Raw genomic sequence first — 19,911 nt, 5'->3', positions numbered from 1 at the left:
CATGTTTGTTTGTTTGTTTTTATTTTTGTGGTCTGTTGCTTGTTGACTGTAAGGTACAGCGGGATCGTTGCATTATGGCTACTCCCTCTGACAGCTGGAATGTGTAACAGTGCCACAGTTAGGGTTTCTACACTGCCACCAGCTGCTTGTGCGTGCTGTGATGTCACTGTTTTTCACCGCTTGAGCGCAGCACAAACGGCATATCGATACTGACTGATCAACTTGATTTATTTGTGGCCTGTTGCCGTCTCATTGGGTGAAACTTTGGCCAATACAATCCGTTATTGTGTACGTATTGCAGTTCATTCCCTTTTCCAGTGGCGGCTTTTTTAAAAAAAAAAATTTATTTTTGCCACTTTCAAGTGTGTGTGTGTGTGTGTGTGTGTGTGTGTGTGTGTGTGTGTGTGTGTGTGTATTGGATTTAACGATAAAATATAAAAGCTGGGACTTCATTAAAGCTGGCTTCTTTTCTGATTTCACACACAATCTGGGGATGTTTAAGGACCACCACATTGTTTTTATTAAACCTGCCACACACGGACTCATGCTCTTGATCATTTCATAATCTGCAGACAGATTTTGGTGGAATAAAGTGGGCCTTTGAGTCAGCGATACGCTGCTAAGATGCATTTGTGGGAATTGTCTGGCTGTTTCATCCTCGTCTTTTCCACTTTTTCTTCCACTGTGCTGGGTTATTAAAGTTCACAGACAGATGGAAAATTAATCCACTCAGATTACCGGTGATTGTTCAGGTGAGAAGCCTTGTAGACAAAAGACTTGGATGGTGTTTGCACACATTCATTGTTTTGTTTCATGTCTACTCATAGGACAAAACAGCAATATGAACATTCATGCAGTAGTCAGTGTAGCAGGGATATGATCATGGAGAGTAAGAAACGCATACTATTTATATTATTTATATATAAATATATATTTATGTTGTCTGTGTGACAGCATGTCTCTATGCTAGCCATACAAATCAGCTGATACAGTAAACGACTGCTTTATTTCACCTTAAATTTCCTCTGAACTGATACCCCCCCCCCCTCCCCCAAGAAAAAGTTATATTTTTAAGCAATGCACTTTATTGCTACCCAGATCTAGATTGCGGCAATCAATTTATAAAAGGGTCCCCCTTTTTTCCCATAGGAGCCGTTGTGTAAACCCAGGCATGGCTTTGTGTTGTGTCATTCCATTCATGATTTCTGTGCTGCATCCAGCTACTCCGTCTTTCTGAAGATGTTTTATTTAAGCAAACCGTTTTGAAAGTTACTATATTATACATTTATTAAGAGGCTGTTTAGGAAGACTATTTTGAGTGTTCTTTAGTATTTTTCTTAGAGTAATATTGAAAGTATTATTATTATTATTATTGCCATATAGGAAAAAGTGCAGAGATGACAGAAAGGTGTTTTCTTGCTGTGGCTTTATTAGTACATTTGGGTGTTTTTATTTAACCTTTTCCCTGATAGCCATTGTATGTTCACTTCTGCGTGGAGTGTGACTTGAATCAGTGTGGAAACTCATTCTAGTAGGTTCCAGGTAGCTAGTGTCTCAGCAGAAATAGATATCTTGTGATTTTTGTTGGGTTTTTTTGTTTGTTTTTTTGAGCCTCACTGTCTCGTTGTCCTTCGACAGTTTTTAAGCCTGCAGCTCTGTACTGCCATTTCACTGCCTGGTGTTGCAGACGGCCACTAGAGAGAGCTGGAGCTCCTGTGCTGGGTGGATGGGTTTGACCCTTTCTGACTGCTGCTTGATACATTCCAGTAACCCCTGAAGTTGAGATTTGCTCACAAGCAGGTCATTTTTAAGAGATAATCATGCCACTTTCAGAGAGAAACCTGATTTTTGTTGTTGTTTTTTTTTCCTTCTTCCCCTGTTTTCGGGCACCTACAGTTGGATACGCCTCTGTGCTACTTTTATCAAGACAGTGCCACTTTGCTTTTTTGCATCCTGCTCAGTCAGGAGTCTCTTTGAAATTAAAAAAAAAAAGGAATGTATGGGAGAGATGTGTCTGTCCCACATGCTGTGTAGACTCCCCTCCTGCCTTGTGTTATATTTTGTGGTTTGAAGTTATTATACAGCTATATGATTTCACTATATAATTATTCAAATGTGCAATGGTTTGTGTTGCGTTGTACATTGTCTAGAGAAAAGCTGTACTCTTTTTGATGCGGAAATGTGCTTTGTCTTGTTTCAGAGAAAATTAAAAGGTATTTAAAAAAAAAAAAAAAAAAAGTGGTTACTGCGTGACTGGTTTCTTCCTTCTTAGGTTTCTTCCCCATTTAGTTGCATTTAGTTGACTTCCTTACACTCAGCTGTGTAATAGTTACTCCATCATTAAACAAGTGAGCATCAGTGCAGTCGGGAGTATTTTGTGGGCCACTGTGAGATGCCTAACCTTTCACCTTAGATGTAAAAATCAGCATTTACAACACCTCTGTAAATACTGACTTTTGCTTCAGTGAGGGCTGAGCTGTGAAGCAACATGCTCACTAAGGGAGTGACACCAAGAGGTACAAACCATTTCCTTTAAGAAGACGCCGGTGGCTTTTTTTTTTCTCCCCTCTTCTTCTTGTGACACCATCCAGCATTAGCCACTTGAAGAGTTCCCCACTACATGAAGCCCTGGAACTTTTTGCACCTTTTTAGTGAAACAACCTGGAAGCCATTTCTGCTGTAAGCTACCAGAACACGGAAGTAAAGGCAACCCGAGGGGACTCGTTGTGAACAGCTGAGAAAAAAAAAAGAGAAGATTAACACACAGGAAGAAGGAAGTTTGATCTGCGAGATCTCCTCTTTCTCTCTCTCTGTGTGTGTGTGTGTGTGTGTGTGTGTGTGTGTTTGAGTGTGTGTATGCGTGTGTTTGTCTGTCTGTCTGTGTGTGTGTGCTCCGGCGAGGTGCATGTGCGAACTAAAACACTGACCCGTGGCATGAATGAAGGACAATGTCTCTGAAACTACCTCGCAACTGGGACTTCAGCACCCTCAAGGCAGAGACAGCTCGCATAGGTAAGCCAGTGGCCGTGCTGCGTTCACTGACAGCCAGAGCAGATGCAAGGATTTTACATTTCAAATTTTAGAAACGAAACAGTTTTGTTCTTATCTAATGACGTGTAAACTTTAAACTGACCAACTGACATTCCAAGAAATCAGGGATCACATTCACATTTACACCGCAAGATCTGTACCTTGTACAACAAAGATTTGTACCTCGTAGAAGAAAAAGTGGCCCTTTGATTTCTTTGCCTATAATTACATGTGGTATAACCAAAGAAGTCAAAGGTGGTTCATACTAGAAAACAAGCCGATAGCAAAGGCATAACAAGGGGGTTGTGTGGGTTTTTAAGCACAATGGCGAAGTTGACCACAGTTGCTTAACACCCCACTTTTTTTTTGTTTTACACACCCCTCGTCGTAGACCATAGAATTCACGGTTTCAATTTACACAAAAAGCTTTAAGACTTTGCATCACCTCTCTTGAGGGCCTCAGAGTAGCCCCCAGCGGCTGACCAAACAACGCTAATGCAAGGATATATTTTTAAAGTGTACAGCGTGCTAGACCCACTGATACTGTGCTCAGCGGTGTTTGCACAGGGTGGAATCAGTGCAGTACTTAATGGTGTTTCCTCTCAGGTTTTCAAGGCACGACAGGTTAGCACAGACACTAGCAGTGACTAGATGAGTTTCTACAGTACAGTCGTAACCATAATTTTTTTAAACTCTAATCTTTTTTTTTTTTTTTTCTGCCATTGGTGTCAGCGTTGTTCAGTACTGTGGAAGGAAGTAGCTGCCTGAGCGGCATCTATTTTATCTGCCTCACATGGATATTAATATCCCAGACTTGCGCCAGTATGGAAGTAGAACTTCCTCAACTCTGGTGACCCTTCATGATTCTCCTCATGCTACCCTGAGATATCTTGTGTTAGGTAGTGGATGCTTCTTTTTCTTTTTGCTCTGGGACTAAAGTGATGCAGCCTTTCAACAGGAAACTGATGCAAGAGCTAAGTTCCTGTGGCTGTGTAACTTTGCCTACATACTGTATATGTAAGTGCAGGCTTGTATGATGTGCAAATGTCTGCACAGTCATACTGCATCTGTCCTTTCATAAAGTATTGTAAAGGTCGAACACACACCTTCAGAGTCAATGTTAATGATGAGGAATAAGGCATTTGACCCAAGTACTTACCAATCCTTTAACAAATGTCATATGTTGACATTTTTGAAGATGTTCTTATTTTACAGGATTAAATGAGAACATTGAACGCCTCTCTATTAAATATGAAGCTTCAGACTGAAGGTGTTTAACTTGTGTTACAAAGGAAGAACCTGCAGAGCCTCTGAAAGTCCTAAAGTACAGACATTTAAATTGGGCACCAGCAAGCTAAAACTGCATTGCATAACTTCTCTGTGTATGGTCTAAGGAGCTTGGAAAGAAAAGTGTCTGGACTTCTTTAAGTTGAGAGGTGAAACGTCTTCAAGCAACTTAAAGAAGTCCAGACACTTTTCTTTCCAAGCTCCTTAGACTACGATGACCTGGGTGACTGAGAACCTTCACAGACATATCCTCAGAGACATATAGTACTTTACCAAAAGTCTTTAGCCACCCCTTATTTCTTTGAATTTTGCAAGTAAAAGTGCAGTTCTGCTGAAAAATGTGCAAACATTACATAGATGTATACAGTTTGGCATGACTTTCACAATAGGCATCAACATAGCTTGAACTGTCTTAGGCAGCTTTCTAATTTTTTTTAAGCTGTCTTCAGGAATTCTCTAGTCTTCTTTAAGGACATTTAATGTTGGCTGCTTTTTGTTCTGCTCCCTACATAATTCCAAGGTCAAGATAATTCCACACTGATTCAATAATGTGGCCATCCGGGCACGGGGAGACCAATCCATGACTGATAGCGTCATGTTTGTAGCTAAAAGGACTTAGGGAATCACTTTGTTGGTGAAATATACTGTTTTGTGCCTGTCAGGGTGAGTTATCTTTGGCATTTGGCATATATTCAATAAAAAATGGGAACAAATCCTGTGTTTCTGTGGCAGGCCTGCAGAGAAGTGCCTAAAGCAACATTTAAAATTGGTTCTGTTATATCTACACACAACTGTGGTTCATCCCTGGAATTAAGTTCCTTTTTTATGCTGGAATTACTTATAGGTCAGTGTTAAGTGGATTAAAAAATAGGTTCACGGACTGGACTCTAACGTCAGAGAGTTATTGCTCAAGACCAAATTACAAGGAAATTCAGCTCCTTGAAAATAGAATATAAAGAAATGAGATGAAGAAATGGGATGACTTAAGACTTCTGTACAGCACTGTAAATGATTTTTTAAAAATAATTCACTAATAATAAATAAATTGTACCAGGGAATGAAATATCTCGTAGCTTGTGATCAAACCCTGACTTTAGAGGAACTTTGCAGAAAATAGCCAGTCAAGTTCTCTTAAACATAAATACTTTCACTAGCTCCATAATCCTCATTATATAACACAACAGTGATCTTTTTAAAGGTGGTTCTGTAATTGTACAACATTATAATTAGCAAGTTTGAAGGGTTTCATGTCTCTCTGTTGAGTATGAAGTTTAATTGAGAGCCAGTTAGCTTATTAGCATTAGCAAGCTTTGTTTGCTAATGCTTTGCCAGGATAAAGATTAGGGAAAAAGGTTAACCTGGCTCTACAGAGAGTTAAACTATAAATGTCACTGCTACACTGTAATATATCGGCATTTACAACAATTTCCAGTTTAACAAAAAAACAAGCAAACAAAGCCAGTTAAAAAAACATGATCTGGGACAGGCTAGCTTTTGTCCCATCTTCTGGTTTCATGCTTGGTGGTGTCTTACTTCTATTTAGCACAAAACTATAAGAATGAGATCAGTTTCCTCAGCTAGCTTATGGCAACAACATATAAAGTATTCTTTGAAAAGAATCAGGCTTTTAAAGTAAAATATTTATTGTAAGTATTTGTTTGGTCCTACTTTTATCCGGTCTGATCACAAGCCGTCATAAAACGAGGCTAGGCAACTACATTTATTGATGGTAGTCACATTTATACACTTGAGCAGAAATATGTAAATTGGTAAAATTACAATTATCAGTTCGATATGAAACTCTTCACAGTCTGTGTAAAACTGAGCATCATACTTCCCCGAGTCCATCTTGACTTGAAAGTGTTGGATTTATCGCAAATATCTTCTAAATAGTGGTTATTGGACACATCTCTGAGGTGCTGTGGAAATCTGGCTAGTCACGATATGAAGTGACATTAAAGGAACTTTATGTTTGTCAGCTGAGGGTGGGGTGTGACATCAGTCGATGTGTGTGGGCTCACATTTCCTCAACTTTAACTTTCCACTAATCAGGGTGGTGCTATTAAAATGAGACCAAAGGACTCTAAAGCTTGTAGGTGGAGACCTTCAAAGTGTACCAGGCCTCCGGCAATGATGTGGCTACTTCCTGTTTACCCCACTGTGGCCCTTCTCCTTCTCTTTTTACTCTGTCATCTTGCCTAACAAGACACAGAGAATTAAAGAAACACTGAGAAAATGGGCTCAGTCTCAGTCCAGCTATCTCTGGTCCTACCTCGCTGTCTGGGACTCAAACCGTCTGTGGTTTAGTCTGTGCTCACTAGGCCGCCTACACGTCACCTTTGTTCTTTCATCACTCCTCGTGCTCTCTAGTGTCACAGGTGATGTGACATTATCTGTCCATAACTTAACCACTAACCTTTCCATCATATTGTTTGGTGGTCAGTCTACTGCTATTTATGTTAGTACAATCACAGCTGCATTCATGCACCTTCCACAGGAAACTGGTCAGCTTAGACCAGCAGTTTCCTGTCAGCTTGAAACTCAATAGCTGAGGAACAAAAATAGTATACAGCGAGCTGCTGTCTCAGCCCTGATAGGCTGATGCATATTCATATCAAAAAAGAGGAAGTGCTCTGCTGAAGTTGAGTACCGCTGGTGTTTTGGTAATATTTCATCGCTCTGGCTGTGACACAGCACGCTGGGCGCTGTTGTTCTTGACGTTTTTACAAGCTGCCTCCTTGTGGTGTTTGGCAGCGCGGTCCAAGAGTGTGATACCTGGAGAGGGAGGCCCAGGCCAGGGCTCGCCGCGCTCCTACAGGTCCATGGAGAGGCCGCTGAAGGCCGGCTGGCTGAAGAAGCAACAGAGGTCTTTAGTGAAGAACTGGCAGCAGCGCTACTTTGTTCTGAGAGGAAGCACTTTGACTTACCACAAAGATGATAAGGAGACTACTGTCCAGGTAAGGCTGACCTTACCAGATTAATCCAGATTTTCAAAATTATTCATTTCTATATCCACTTTGGCCTTTGTTAGAATAAAATCACTTCCAAAACAAGTCATTCACATGTTATATATATTTATATATTTAAAAGAAGTTCTTATGATGACAAGACATCAAAGTTATTTCCATGTCCCAGTTTCTTATTGAAGCTACGCTTCTTTTATGCAGTGGTTAAGCGTGGAGATAAGCACAGATAAAACCGAATCATCATTCCTGTCACATAAACTATTTTTGCAATAAATGCATTTATTCATAATTAAATGCACACGTTAGTAGAAGAATTCATCCGTTAATAAGAAATGTGTCTTTTATCAAGTCTAATTAAGACCACAAACTTACTGCTAGCTGTGTGGCTAACCTTACACATTTCCTGTAGAGAAAACAACTGATGCAGGAAGCCTCACATGAAAGACCTTCTGCCATTGAAAGAATTTTAATATTGCACATTTATGTTTGATTTAAAGCCACGTTTTGCATGTATACATCTGTAACGTTCATCTCTGAAAAAGCTAAGTTTTGTTGGTATGCTGTAGCTCTGTCTGGGCCAAAAAGCAAACCTTCAGAAAGATGATGCCATAAATAATTACATGTTTTATATTGTAATAGCCGGCTTAACCTGTACTGTAATCGCAAACGCTCAAAGAAATAAAAAAGATGCGAGAAAAAGTATCTTAAAAATTCCTTTAAAATGTCTTCCTTCCTTTGAGTTGCATAAAGAGGTTATTTATATTTATATATATATCAGTGCCTAAACGTAAAATGTTGCTCCGTTTATTTCTAATGTTTCAGCGTTAGCGTGCACATCACGCTATTACCAATGGAATCATTGGCTAAAAGCCAGCAGCCAACCAACGTCTGCTTGTCTGCCACAGTCAGCACTTTCCACTGATGTCCACTGATGTTGTAGTGTCCTGTGTGGGTGTGTCAGGGAAGTTCCAGATTTGGATGTTAGCTGAAATACCAGGCATCAGTTCCACTCGCAGCTCAGATGCTCAGGTTCTGTTTTATCTGCCTTCAAGTCAGAATCGCAAAGCTGACACTAAGTATGCCGTGTCTGATGGATGGATCGATAGCAGAAAGAAGTGTGCACAGTCACGCTCTGCTCAGTGATAAAATAAAGACCTGCACTCCAAACCTCAACCCATTATTCTGATGCTTATCTACGTCTATCACTGCTTGTCATGCAATTGAAAAGACTCATTTGCATTCTCATTTCAATAGTTACATTATGGTATTTTGCAAAGGTGCATGATTAAATTACTCATCACCGTCTATAGCAATTGAAAACTACTATACTGCTTAAAATCCTACTGGAATTGAACTTCTTAATAAGGTAGTTGAGTCGACTTAATGAGCACTTTGTAACTTAACCGTAACTACATGTTGGTATTCATTATAAAATGAAGGCAAGCAAATTGTTATTATTGTCTGAGCTCTGAAAACGTAGTTTTGTTTGCAGCGAAACTGGTGTAGCAAAAAGTGGTCAAAGTTATCAACCATATCAAGGTGTGAAACAAGAAGAAACAAAGCAGCGTTTTATTTCCTTAGATATAAAATGTAATTAGGACTGCATGTTGCCAGCTGTAGCTGCTCCTAACCTCTTCTGTTGTAAGTGATTTGTCTCCTGCAAAAGCACAAAATTGAGGATTTACTCCAAAAGCCTTCCAAAAGCCTTCTGTTTTAATAATGTTTTAGTTTTAATACTTAGGGGGGTTGAGGGTAATGGTAGATAGAGGAAGTGAAAACAGAGGCTAGGGCTGTTAGTTCTCTGTCATAAACAGTGAACATTAATGCATCTTAAACTACATCAGCTTGTAAGCATTTAAATAGTAATAATAAGCAACAAAAGCACCTGTTTAGGCCTTCCCACTGCACACACAGCATGAATACCAACTGCTTGTTAAAGGGTAAATGTAAGTATGTGTGTGAATTGTGCTGGTTGGTTCTTGGCAATGAAGGACTTTACAATTCTGAGTGTGTTTGTGCTTATGTGATCTGGCCTGCAGGGAGTCATCCAGCTGCGCTTCAGTAAAGTTAACGAACTCCCCCCGAATTCAGATGACCCTGGAAAGTACCTCTTTGAGATCATACCACGTAAGTAACACACTCAACACTCACAATTGAGACCTTACATGATATTTTTACTCCAAGACCTAAAGAGGATTTTTTTTTTTTTTTAGGGGAATCCCTTCATTGTCATTGGACAGCAGAAACCTTTTTATATTTCCTGTTATATTTCTTGTTTCCTGTCTGTTTGACAGGCTCAACTGGAGACAGAGAGCGATGTCCCCATGTGTTGATGGCAAACTCCCAGAGTGACATGGAGGAGTGGGTGCGCACCTTGCGCAGAGTCATCGGAGCGCCAACAAGTGGAGGTTCAGTAAAATCTGTCAAAGATTATTAAACTGAAACAATCCTGTTTGACTAATGAAATTAAAAACTTGGACGTTGTCGGCAAATTCAGCTGAGATAAGTGGACTAACGGTGCTCTCATATTTGACCTTTGACAACGTGATGCTACAGTCAGCTGCTGTTTAGCTTAGCTAATCAAAAGGAATGGAAACAGAGGAAAACAGCTAGCCTGGCACCGTCCAAAAGTAAAACACTTAATCGAACAAAAAAATGAAAAAAACATCCATGTCAGCAAAGCTTTGCTAAGCTTCGTGTAAAAGAGGAAGTCATCAATCTAGCTAGTAGTCAAAACATATTACCTACCCATAAAAACACAATATTTCAAAATATTTGAATCAGAATCAGAATACTTTATTGGAAATTATTTTCCATTACAGTGCTGCATTATAAACAAACATTAACAAAGACAGACAGTACACTAACTAAGAATAGCACAATATAAACAAGCATATATATACATAAAAGTCACTTATTAATTAATAGCTGAAAAAACATTTGCTATAACAACGTGATATTTATTTTAAGGTCTTGTATTAGTAGTGTTTGAAGGTAGATTAGCCGAGGCTAGAGCCTAGCATCAGACAGAATCAAACTAGCTGTTTTCTCATGTCAGTCAGTAAATCCTTGCAGTTTTGACAGAAACCTTGAAAATGGGAAACATTTTAAAGCATTATGTTTGTTGCCAATGGTTCTCTGCATTCTTGTGTTCATGAAATATGAAGCTCACAAACTGAAAAAAGCTTTGTCAGACTAAAATAACACAGCAATGGTCAATCTTTAGTTCCCCAAGCTATGGATGCCAAATCCAAAAGGGTAAACTCACCGAGGATAACAGAGAAGTCAGTATTGCTGGGGCAGTTTTGCTTGCGTTTGACTTACTATTACACTTCATCTGCAGTAACAAATAGTAATAATGAAAGTCATTTTCAGAGCAAGTGCACTGCGTTTTCTGACAAGTATCCATGTGGGGCTAAAAGAAAGAGAACAGCCAGCATGACAGTTGCTAAATCGAGGACATCCACTCAGAGTTACACAATTTCTCGGTTTCATTTGACAAACTAGGCCATTTTTAATTTGATTCACTTGCACAATTTCAGGTTCAAAGGGCCATGCATAGCTTCATAGCCACTCTGAAGGAGGCTGATGCATGCTAATAGACAATTGTTTACCTTGATTTCACAGTTCCTATATTTTATGGTGAAAGATAATTGTACAAATTAAGCAATTATAAGATAAGATCATCTTTATGATTAAAAGATATATATAGTATATGCAATGTAGTGTCAAATGGGGTCAGATGAGTGTATAGAGACCTGCTGTAGTAAAGTTCAAAGTGGGGACAGATCATATGTTCTTCAGAGAAGACACATTTGACGCTTGTAGAAGGTTTAGTTGCAGCTGTAGAAGCTGTATCACTTTCTAGAAGGGTGTGGGTAAAAGAAAAGGAATGACCAGGCTGAGAGGAATCATTGACTACTGCAGGCTTTCTGCTGGAGTCTGCCAGTGTAGATGTTCGTGATGGGGGCTTAGTGTGCTTCTGCTTCTCTCACCACCCGCTGCAGGTTTTTTCTGTCCTCCACTATACAACAGTAGGTCAGGAGGCAGTTTTAGTTATCTTAGTTCTATAATTTCACCACAACAAAGTGTGATATTATTTCAATGACAGTTCAAATACCAAATATCCATAAATATCCTACTGTAGAGTAGTCATGTTATTAATAAAGGTCTACACATTTATATCTGTGAGTGATATTCACAGGCTAATTTTACTTAACAGCTCCATTAGTAGGCAAAAATATTGTTGCAGCTCAATCCAGATTTTTAGAGCCAAAAGATTATAGTGGTGTAATTTAAAATGCAGTAATATTGGGTTTTTCTGCTGGTCTTTAACCTTCCCAGTATAAAGTCTGTGTGATGTGTCAAGTCATATCATGTTAGTGTGAAAACTGAGCAGCTCATATTTGAGTGCATTCACGCTTGTGAGCTGGAAACTCCTGTACTCGAAACTATGGAGTATTTCTAGTAATGTGTTTGAAACAGATTATTTCCTGCTGTGTGCAAATTTAAAGAAAACTGATGTCAAAAATAAATGTTTTTTTAAGAAATGTAAAGAAATGAGAATTGTTCTCTCGATATAAATGTTTTTATTCAACCAAATCGAGTGATTAAGCATTAAGCATTGCCCTACGATCACCTGTTCACTAACATGAAAAGGGACAATAGCTGTTTTATAAATCATTTATCTAACTATGCCAAATATCTTTGCTCTCCGTATGTCTGCAGTGTTTGGAAAGAGTCTCATGGACACTGTGACATATGAGCAGCGCTTCGGACCTCAAATGGTCCCAATCCTGGTGCAGAAGTGCGTGGAGTTCATCAAAGAACATGGGCTGGACGAAGAGGGGATCTTCCGCCTCCCTGGTCAGGATAATGCTGTCAAACAGTTCAGAGATGCCTTTGATGCAGGAGAGAGGCCCTCCTTCCCCAGGTAATGACCTCACTATTCTCTCTATAGTCATTTAAGACATGGGAGATATGAGATTATCATTGCATCTGACCCTGGAAAACTGAGCACATCTTCGAGCTTCCATAGGAATTATGGGGTAGGATGAGTGGCAGCCAGGTGCTGCTAATCAAATGAACTTGATTAGGCAAGGCAAGGCAAGGCAAATTTATTTGTATAGCACAATTCAACAACAAGGTGATTCAAAGTGCTTTACAGAGACATTAGAAACAAAAACAAATAAAAAGCATGATTTACAATTGATTAAAACAAGCAAACAAACAAACTAACTAAACACACATATTTCACACCTGTTCGCGCGATCTGAACCCTTATCGTAAGGGGAGCTACCAGTCCTTCTGTGGACGAGCTACTTTCTATTTTAAATTCCCTGAATTTAAAATACTCTCTAGACCCAGTCTAGACCCAGTTGGGGAGCTACCCAGAGCTCTAAACCCACTTAACAAACAAACAAACAAACAAACAAACAAACAAACAAACAAACAAAACAGTATATAAAATCAAAACAGATAAAATCAGAACAGTAGATAAAATCAGTAGTTAATGTAAGTTTTGACATTTAAGCTTAACAAACAAACAAAACAGTATATAAAATCAAAACAGATAAAATCAGAAATAGATAAGATCAGTAGTTAGTGTAAGTTTTGAAATTTAAGCTTAAAGTGTGGATTTGGTGCTTTATTCAAATGCAGCTGAGAACAGGTGAGTCTTCAACCTGGATTTAAATAAACTGAGTGTTTCAGCTGATCTGAGGCTTTCTGGGAGTTTGTTCCAGATATAAGGAGCATAAAAGCTGAATGCAGCTTCTCCGTGTCTGGTTCTGACTCTGGGAACTGATAAAAGACCGGATCCAGATGACCTGAGGGATCTGGAAGGTTCATACTGGGTCAGGAGGTCACTGATGTATTTTGGTCCTAAACCATTCAGAGCTTTATAGGCCAGCATCAGAACTTTAAAGTCTATCCTCTGACGGACAGGCAGCCAGTGTAAAGACCTCAGAGCTGGACTGATGTGGTCCACTTTTTTGGTCTTAGTGAGGACTCGAGCAGCAGAGTTCTGAATGAGCTGTAGTTGTCTGACTGATTTTTTAGGTAGACCTGTAAAGATGCTGTTACAGTAATCAAGCCTACTAAAGATGAATGCATGGACTAGTTTTTCCAGGTCCTGTTGAGACATCAGATCTTTTATCCTTGAAATATTCTTGAGGTGATAGTAAGCTGACTTTGTTATTGTCTTAATGTGTTTTTCTAAGTTTAGGTCTGCATCCATCACTACACCCAAATTTCTCGCCTGGTTTGTGGTTTTTAGATGTATAGATTGAAGTTCTCTGGTGACCTGTAATCGTTTTTCTTTGGCGCCAAAGACTATTACTTCAGTTTTGTTTTTGTTTAGTTGGAGAAAATTGTGGCACAACCAGTCATTAATTTCCTCAATGCATTTACCAAGAGCCTGTACAGGGCCTCGGTCTCCTGGTGACATTGTGATATATATTTGTGTGTCATCTGCATAGCTGTGGTAGTTTATTTTGTTGTTCTTTATAATCTGTGCCAGTGGGAGCATGTAAATGTTAAACAGAGGGGGTCCCAAGATGGAACCTTGGGGAACTCCACATGTGATACTTGTCTGCTCGGATGTGAAGTTACCTATTGATACAAAGTATTTCCTGTTTTCTAAGTATGTTTTGAACCAGTTTAGTACAGTTCCTGAAAGACCTGCCCAGTTCTCCAGTCGTTTGAGTAATATGTTGTGGTCAACTGTATCAAATGCTGCACTGAGATCCAGTAAAACTAGGACTGACATTTTTCCACTGTCTGTGTTCAGACATATGTCATTAAACACTTTTGTCAGAGCGGTTTCAGTGCTGTGGTTCTGTCTAAAACCTGACTGGAAGGCATCGTAGCAGTTATTCTGTTTTAAGAAGTAATTGAGCTGTTGAGAAACTGCTTTTTCAATGATCTTACTTAAAAATGGGAGATTTGATTAACTGATTATCAGCAAGTGTGTGCACATCTATAAATGCAGAAACTTTCGAGCATTCAGGTGTGTTAACACAATACCACAATCTTCCCAGGACTAAAGCGAATAATGGCCCGATTGTATTGGCCGGATGTGCGCCAATGGTGCGGGTCCTGCCCTGAGTGTCAGCTGGTGAACCTACATCTCGGTCTCTACAGGCCTCAGTTAGCATATTATATGTTGAGAACACAACATAACGAGTATGGCTGCTTGAAAGTGTTCTCAGGAGAAAGCCTCTTCTCTCTAAAAAGTCCTCGGTAGCACAGCCCAGCTTTGCAAAGTTGCATCTGAAACAACCACTTCTGCAACAATGTGGAGATGTTTGGCCATGTTTGGTGGAGGGGTGATGACTTGGGCTTGTTTTATTGCCACTTGTCCTGGGCACCTTGCAGTCATTGAGTCAACCATAGTCTCCTCTGTATACCAAAGTATTCTAGAGCAGCAGGTAAAACAGAAAAGAATGAAGCAAAGTGGCAAAGACCAGATCTCAACACTACTGAAATGCTTGGCAGGACCTTAACAGAGCTGTGCATAAACGAATACCCACAAACCTTAATGAAGTTAAACAATGTAGTAAAGAAGAGTGGCCAAAATGTCTTCACAATGATGTGAAAGATTGATAAATTACTTCACGTTTTGCTACTATATAAGCTAATGAATCATTGGGTGCATTTAGCTCATCACAGCAGTCCCGTGAAAAGGACAGCAGCATGAATTTCATATAGAATTCACAGGAAATAGTGAGTGTAAAGTTGTTATGGCACGAATTAATTATCACATCTTAAAGAAACTTTAAGACGCAGTAAATGTGCTTCAAACAAATTTAGCTGTCTCGATAAGAGCCACTTCCATAAAAGGAGACGAATATCCTAACCTCAATCAATCAACAGCATCAGCTCTTTTTTTTTTTCTTCTTCTTCTGAGAAAGCAAGGAGAGATGAGAGAGATGTAGTGAGAAGTTGATAGATTTGTGTCTGCTCAGAGCTGAGGGTGATACCACATCCTGTTCTGGCAGGCACAGGGGAGGACGCCTTTATTACTCAACATCACAAGCTCCTCCGACAGAAAACTGTAGATGAAAACATCCATTTAACTTAACTTGCTTGTTTGTCTGTAATCTAATGTGAGTAGAGTCAGGGAACATGAGTTTTGAGCCAACCGACAGATACTTTGCAACAAAAATCAAAGGCAAGGCCTCGAGTTTCCCTCTTGAACTGCACTCTTGTCACAGTTACAACAGCAAACTCCGTACAAGAGACCCAGACCCTGTTTATGCTACACACCACCATGTCAAGATTATTTGTCCGTCCAAGAAAATATTTACACATATCTTAGTGTGATTGAAAGCATAATTGTGCAAAGCCTTTCATGATGTGCAGATAAACTCAAGAGCTTCCACACCAGTCAGCCAATCTGCATGCCTATGGTTTATTCTCGCTGGGTAATGAGTATCGTTTAAATTGCCACAGCGACACAGATGTCCACACGGTGGCGTCACTACTCAAGCTGTACCTGCGGGAGCTGCCTGAACCTGTGGTCCCCTGGAGTCAGTACCAAGACTTCCTGGACTGTACCAACCTCCTGGACTCCACCAGCTCTGAGGTGCACTTAATTTAAACACACTGCAAGATGAATACAGAGCTGAGCGTACATGTGGACAAGAAGTGGATATCCTCTGATGTTTTGAGCGTATGTATCCTTTAAACTGGTTGCTTGCATGTGTTTTCAGGGCTGGGAGAGGTTGAACAAAGAAATTGCTCTGCTCCCCAGAGTAAACTACAATCTTCTCAGCTACGTTTGTCGGTGAGTAGATGCTGAAGGACGTCATTACATCCAAACTTGAAAATAACTTAATATGTTTAAAAGAAAGACACCCGTACATCTACCAGATCCTACAGAGACCCTCTGGTCCATCACCCCAGTGTTGTTTTGAGATCAGCCTCTCGGTCTGAGACATACTATCCTGTGTCTGGTTACGTGTCCTGTTGTTTTTCAGGTTCTTGTTTGAGGTACAGCTACACTCTAAGGTGAATAAGATGAACGTGGAGAACTTGGCAACTGTGATGGGCATCAACCTGCTGAAACCTCAGATAGAAGATCCTATCACTGTGATGAAGGGTGAGGACACACAGCTCACTGATGTACCTGTTTTGGTTCATCTTAAAAGACCCCAGTTTCAGCTGTGTTTCTGTTAGATATATTAGGCAACAACAAGAGACAACAACAGTGTGTTTGCTCAGATAAACCAGTCTTGGTGTACCATTTAGATACTTTTGTAATATTTAGCACATCTACTTCCAAGTAGATTCTACCTCTGCTTGTTTTCGGCTCCTTTTTTCAGCCAGTGATCTCATGTCTCTGTAACGATCTGTCTGAATTGCATAAACCCATCCAAGTAAATATTGAAGACTGAAGAAAGTGTATCAAAAATGAGAATAAAAGCCAAAAGATAAGAGCTTTTGATCATAATCTTTTCACATTTCTGTTCTTCACAGCGACTCCTCAGATCCAGAAGCTGATGACGGTGATGATCAGACGACATGAGACTCTGTTTCCTCTTTCCAAAGATGTGCTTCCCCCCTCTCCTTCAAACAAGGCAGAGAGCCAGAAGAATGCTCCCCGAAGCTTTGTGGGCTGGGAGTCTGCAGAGGTACGAGCCTTTAGCCGCATTAGACTTTTGCAACGAGCTTGTTAGTGTGTCAAAATGACTCGTTATTTTACTGAAATTTGAATTTATAAAATATTTAAACTAGCTTTTTCATAAGAATTTATATATGTGACAAACAACAGAGCTAGTTTATTAACAAAAGTGGCTACAGAACAATGGCAATTACCAGGTGGCTGGTTGATGTTGGGAAATACTTGACACGTGACATCGATATGATAAACATACGAGTGGATCCAGGAGATTGTTCATGTAGTACAGTGATTATTTGGCACAGCTACTCCACACTGTGAAGAAACCCTGGGACCAGGAGGAGAGACTGGGAGGATCAGGAAGAATAGCTGGCTTCAAAATCTGCCAAATCAAACACACAGATCTGTCCTCTGTGGTGGCCTCTTGTGAATAAGGGAGCAGCTGAAAGAAGCTTTATGTCAAATAAGTACACAAGGATCGTGGTGATGCGGTAATGGTTGAGCTGTTGAGGTGACAGGACATACATGTTTGTACCTTAAACAAAGCTGGGCTAGCTCGCCATTCTCTTTTTAGTTTTCCAGTCTTCTCATGTAAAGAACAAAGAAACAAAGAAACAGTGGAATTCCACTGTCCACATCTTATGTGTTCATATGTGTTTAATGTGTATGTATTTGGTTTGATGGGACTTATTCTCTTCATTCTCTGCTCTATATGTTATTGTTGGACACTGCTAGGGTAGCTTTGCATGATTAACTGATCAGAATAATCCTCGTCTCTCTCATGCATGACTTTGGTGAGGCCTTACATTGTCTGGACTTTCTTCTTCTGTCTTTGCTCCTTTTCCTCTTAATTTAAGTCAGCTTTCTCTTGATTGGCTGCCCCTCGTGAACAACAGGTTTAAACAGGAAACGAGTTAAAGCCTGAGCTGTGTGCTTGAGAGGATCATGTTAGGGATGCTGTCACTGTCACTGAGATCATATAGAACAAAGAGCAGAAAACTTAGGATTAGTTGTGCTTTAAGGCGGAACTAATGGGGCTCCTAATGAATAAATAAATAAATAATGCAGATGGAGACGTCCAGATCGACTCTGGTGTTAATTCCTGTGTCTTTGTATGACATGTAAGACTGTGACTGTTATTATGCTAATGGTTACTAATGGTCTTCTTATTGGTAAATTGACCGAGAGGTAGAGTACTTTTGCTACATGGATACATTTGAGGATGATAATAGCTTAATAAGAAATTTAGGCCTATGTTGTCAGCAAATAGCAAATCTCTGTATGTGTAATCAGTCTGTGTTCTCTGTGTTTGTGTTAGATGGGTGACGCATGTCTGTCTGAGTCTCCGGAGGAGGAGGACAATGACAGTCCGGGTCCACTCAGGGGAGACCACAGCCCCAAAACCTCGCTGCAGGAACCTCTGTCTCCTTCTGTAGATGACTGGCTCGGAAGCCCCCGCAAACGCACCCAAACCCTCCCCACCTTCAACTGCCCGCTCACCGGGATGGCAGCCAAGACCGAAGCCCTCAACAGGTGGAGTCGGATCCAGGAAAGCACAGACGAGAAGAGCGGCACGCTGTCAGAGGACATTTTTAAAATCCTAGACCTGCGAACGTCAGGATCATTTTTCAGGGGGTCTACAATGAGTAACAAAGAGGAGGAGGACAGATTGACCACTCGGAGGGGGAGTGAGAATTTAGTTTCTTCCACTTCTGTGCCGCAAACCCCTGAAAGTGACTTCCAGTATCCCCGGATGCTCTCTAATAAGAAGAGTGTAGACACCACGCCAGTGAGCAGTCCTCCTCCACAGGTCAACAGCATGCCAGAGCTGAAGAAAGACCCCGGGCAGCCACTTCTAGACAGGTGAGATTAGCAAAAGAGTCACATGGACACCCTGACCCACCATTTCAGCCATTAAACACTAATTTTCCTAAAATAAAATGTTTTAGAAATACTGAAATGAAATGCTCAATTTCTACCCCGAAACTGTAGAGTGTAGATGTGCTGTTGCAGAACACTTAGAGCCTGGATTCAATGTGAGAGAATCTTATATGAGCAAAGCAGACCCTGGAGTATAATAACTAGATTCCTGGAAACTTAAAATGAGTTTATTTATACTGGAAACAAGTCCATGTGTTCACACAAAACTGACGTGAGTTATTTGGAGGGAAAACTGCCGGTGCAGAAACTCTTCCTGGCACAGCTTAGCTTTTCCTTTGCCTTTCTTACTGCACATGTGAACCTGTTTATGTCTGTCATTGCCTCTTGCAGTTTGCAGCAGGAGAACAAGGAACTGAAGGCCACCGTGGCAGAGCTCCAGTCGGCCCTGGAGGCTGAACGCCGCCGTGTGGCCGCTCTGGAGATCTGCCTAAAAAATGCAGAACGCAGCAGAGACGAGGCCCAGAGACGCAACGGCGAGCTGCAAAGAGACATTCAGCAGTTCCTCATGAGAGAGAAAGCTCCTACTTAAACGTAATTCTGAGATTCACTTACATGTGGGTTTATGATCCTGTTAACAAGGGAAGCCTCATCCATTAACACGGGAACTGGGAGTCACCATTTGGTCCTATAGATAAATTATTGACTATTATATTTGTGTTTATTTTAAGGACATGTTTGATCCTCCCGTTTGCAACAGTCACGTCACTGTATGAATTGCCTTCATTTGGTGTAACTGTCATACAGAACACATTTACATGAATTACTTGCATGGAAATCTAGGGTCAGGCATCAACTCTGCTCAAACCCTTTGATCCGAGGATAACGGGACTTTAACTAATATGAATGTTAGAGAGTACAAAGAGTGTGTGTCATTCAAACATGTTTCATTTCAGTGGTAAATTAATAAAGTTGCACAAATTGAAATGTGTCTGTCGATGCGCAAAATGATCTTACAGCTCATTCAAGCTTTTTTGTACCAATATGTGTTGTGTTACCCCCACAGTTCAAACAAATTAATAACAGAAAACAGAAAAAAAATCTTTCTTGAGGAAAGTTAAGGAACAT

The 19,911-nt window shown here is 40.3% G+C and overlaps 1 protein-coding gene across 2 annotated transcripts; it reads left to right on the top strand.

The window, feature by feature from the left end:
• The first annotated feature begins 2,845 nt into the window (after positions 1–2,845).
• arhgap25 (Rho GTPase activating protein 25) lies at positions 2,846–19,770 on the top strand. Of its 2 annotated transcripts, none has more exons than XM_026186769.1 (11): positions 2,846–3,012; positions 7,072–7,274; positions 9,323–9,410; positions 9,578–9,691; positions 12,012–12,216; positions 15,738–15,870; positions 15,998–16,071; positions 16,265–16,386; positions 16,764–16,918; positions 18,224–18,768; positions 19,177–19,770. In XM_026186769.1, exons 1-11 carry the CDS (start codon positions 2,949–2,951, stop codon positions 19,373–19,375), a joined length of 1,902 nt encoding a protein of 633 aa, XP_026042554.1. In that variant the 5' UTR covers positions 2,846–2,948; the 3' UTR covers positions 19,376–19,770. The 2 variants fall into 2 exon arrangements, with proteins under 2 accessions (XP_026042554.1, XP_026042555.1); XM_026186770.1 differs by lacking the exon at positions 2,846–3,012 and adding an exon at positions 6,794–6,958.
• The last annotated feature ends 141 nt before the right edge of the window (positions 19,771–19,911 follow it).

The sequence above is a fragment of the Astatotilapia calliptera genome, chromosome 12 (assembly GCF_900246225.1).
Source record: "Astatotilapia calliptera chromosome 12, fAstCal1.2, whole genome shotgun sequence".
In the NCBI taxonomy this organism is placed as follows: Eukaryota; Metazoa; Chordata; class Actinopteri; order Cichliformes; family Cichlidae; genus Astatotilapia; species Astatotilapia calliptera.
Note: the sequence above shows the minus strand (reverse complement) of the source record. Positions and strands in the feature narration are given on the sequence as shown.

What these genes read in the sequence shown, in the direction of transcription:
- arhgap25 (XM_026186769.1), top strand. Translation starts at nt 2,949, where the DNA reads ATGTCTCTGAAACTACCTCGCAACTGGGACTTCAGCACCCTCAAGGCA. An exon ending in ATAAGGAGACTACTGTCCAG is followed by an intron (nt 7,275 to 9,322) that starts GTAAGGCTGACC and finishes TCTGGCCTGCAG; the next exon opens with GGAGTCATCCAGCTGCGCTT. An exon ending in CCTCTTTGAGATCATACCAC is followed by an intron (nt 9,411 to 9,577) that starts GTAAGTAACACA and finishes TCTGTTTGACAG; the next exon opens with GCTCAACTGGAGACAGAGAG.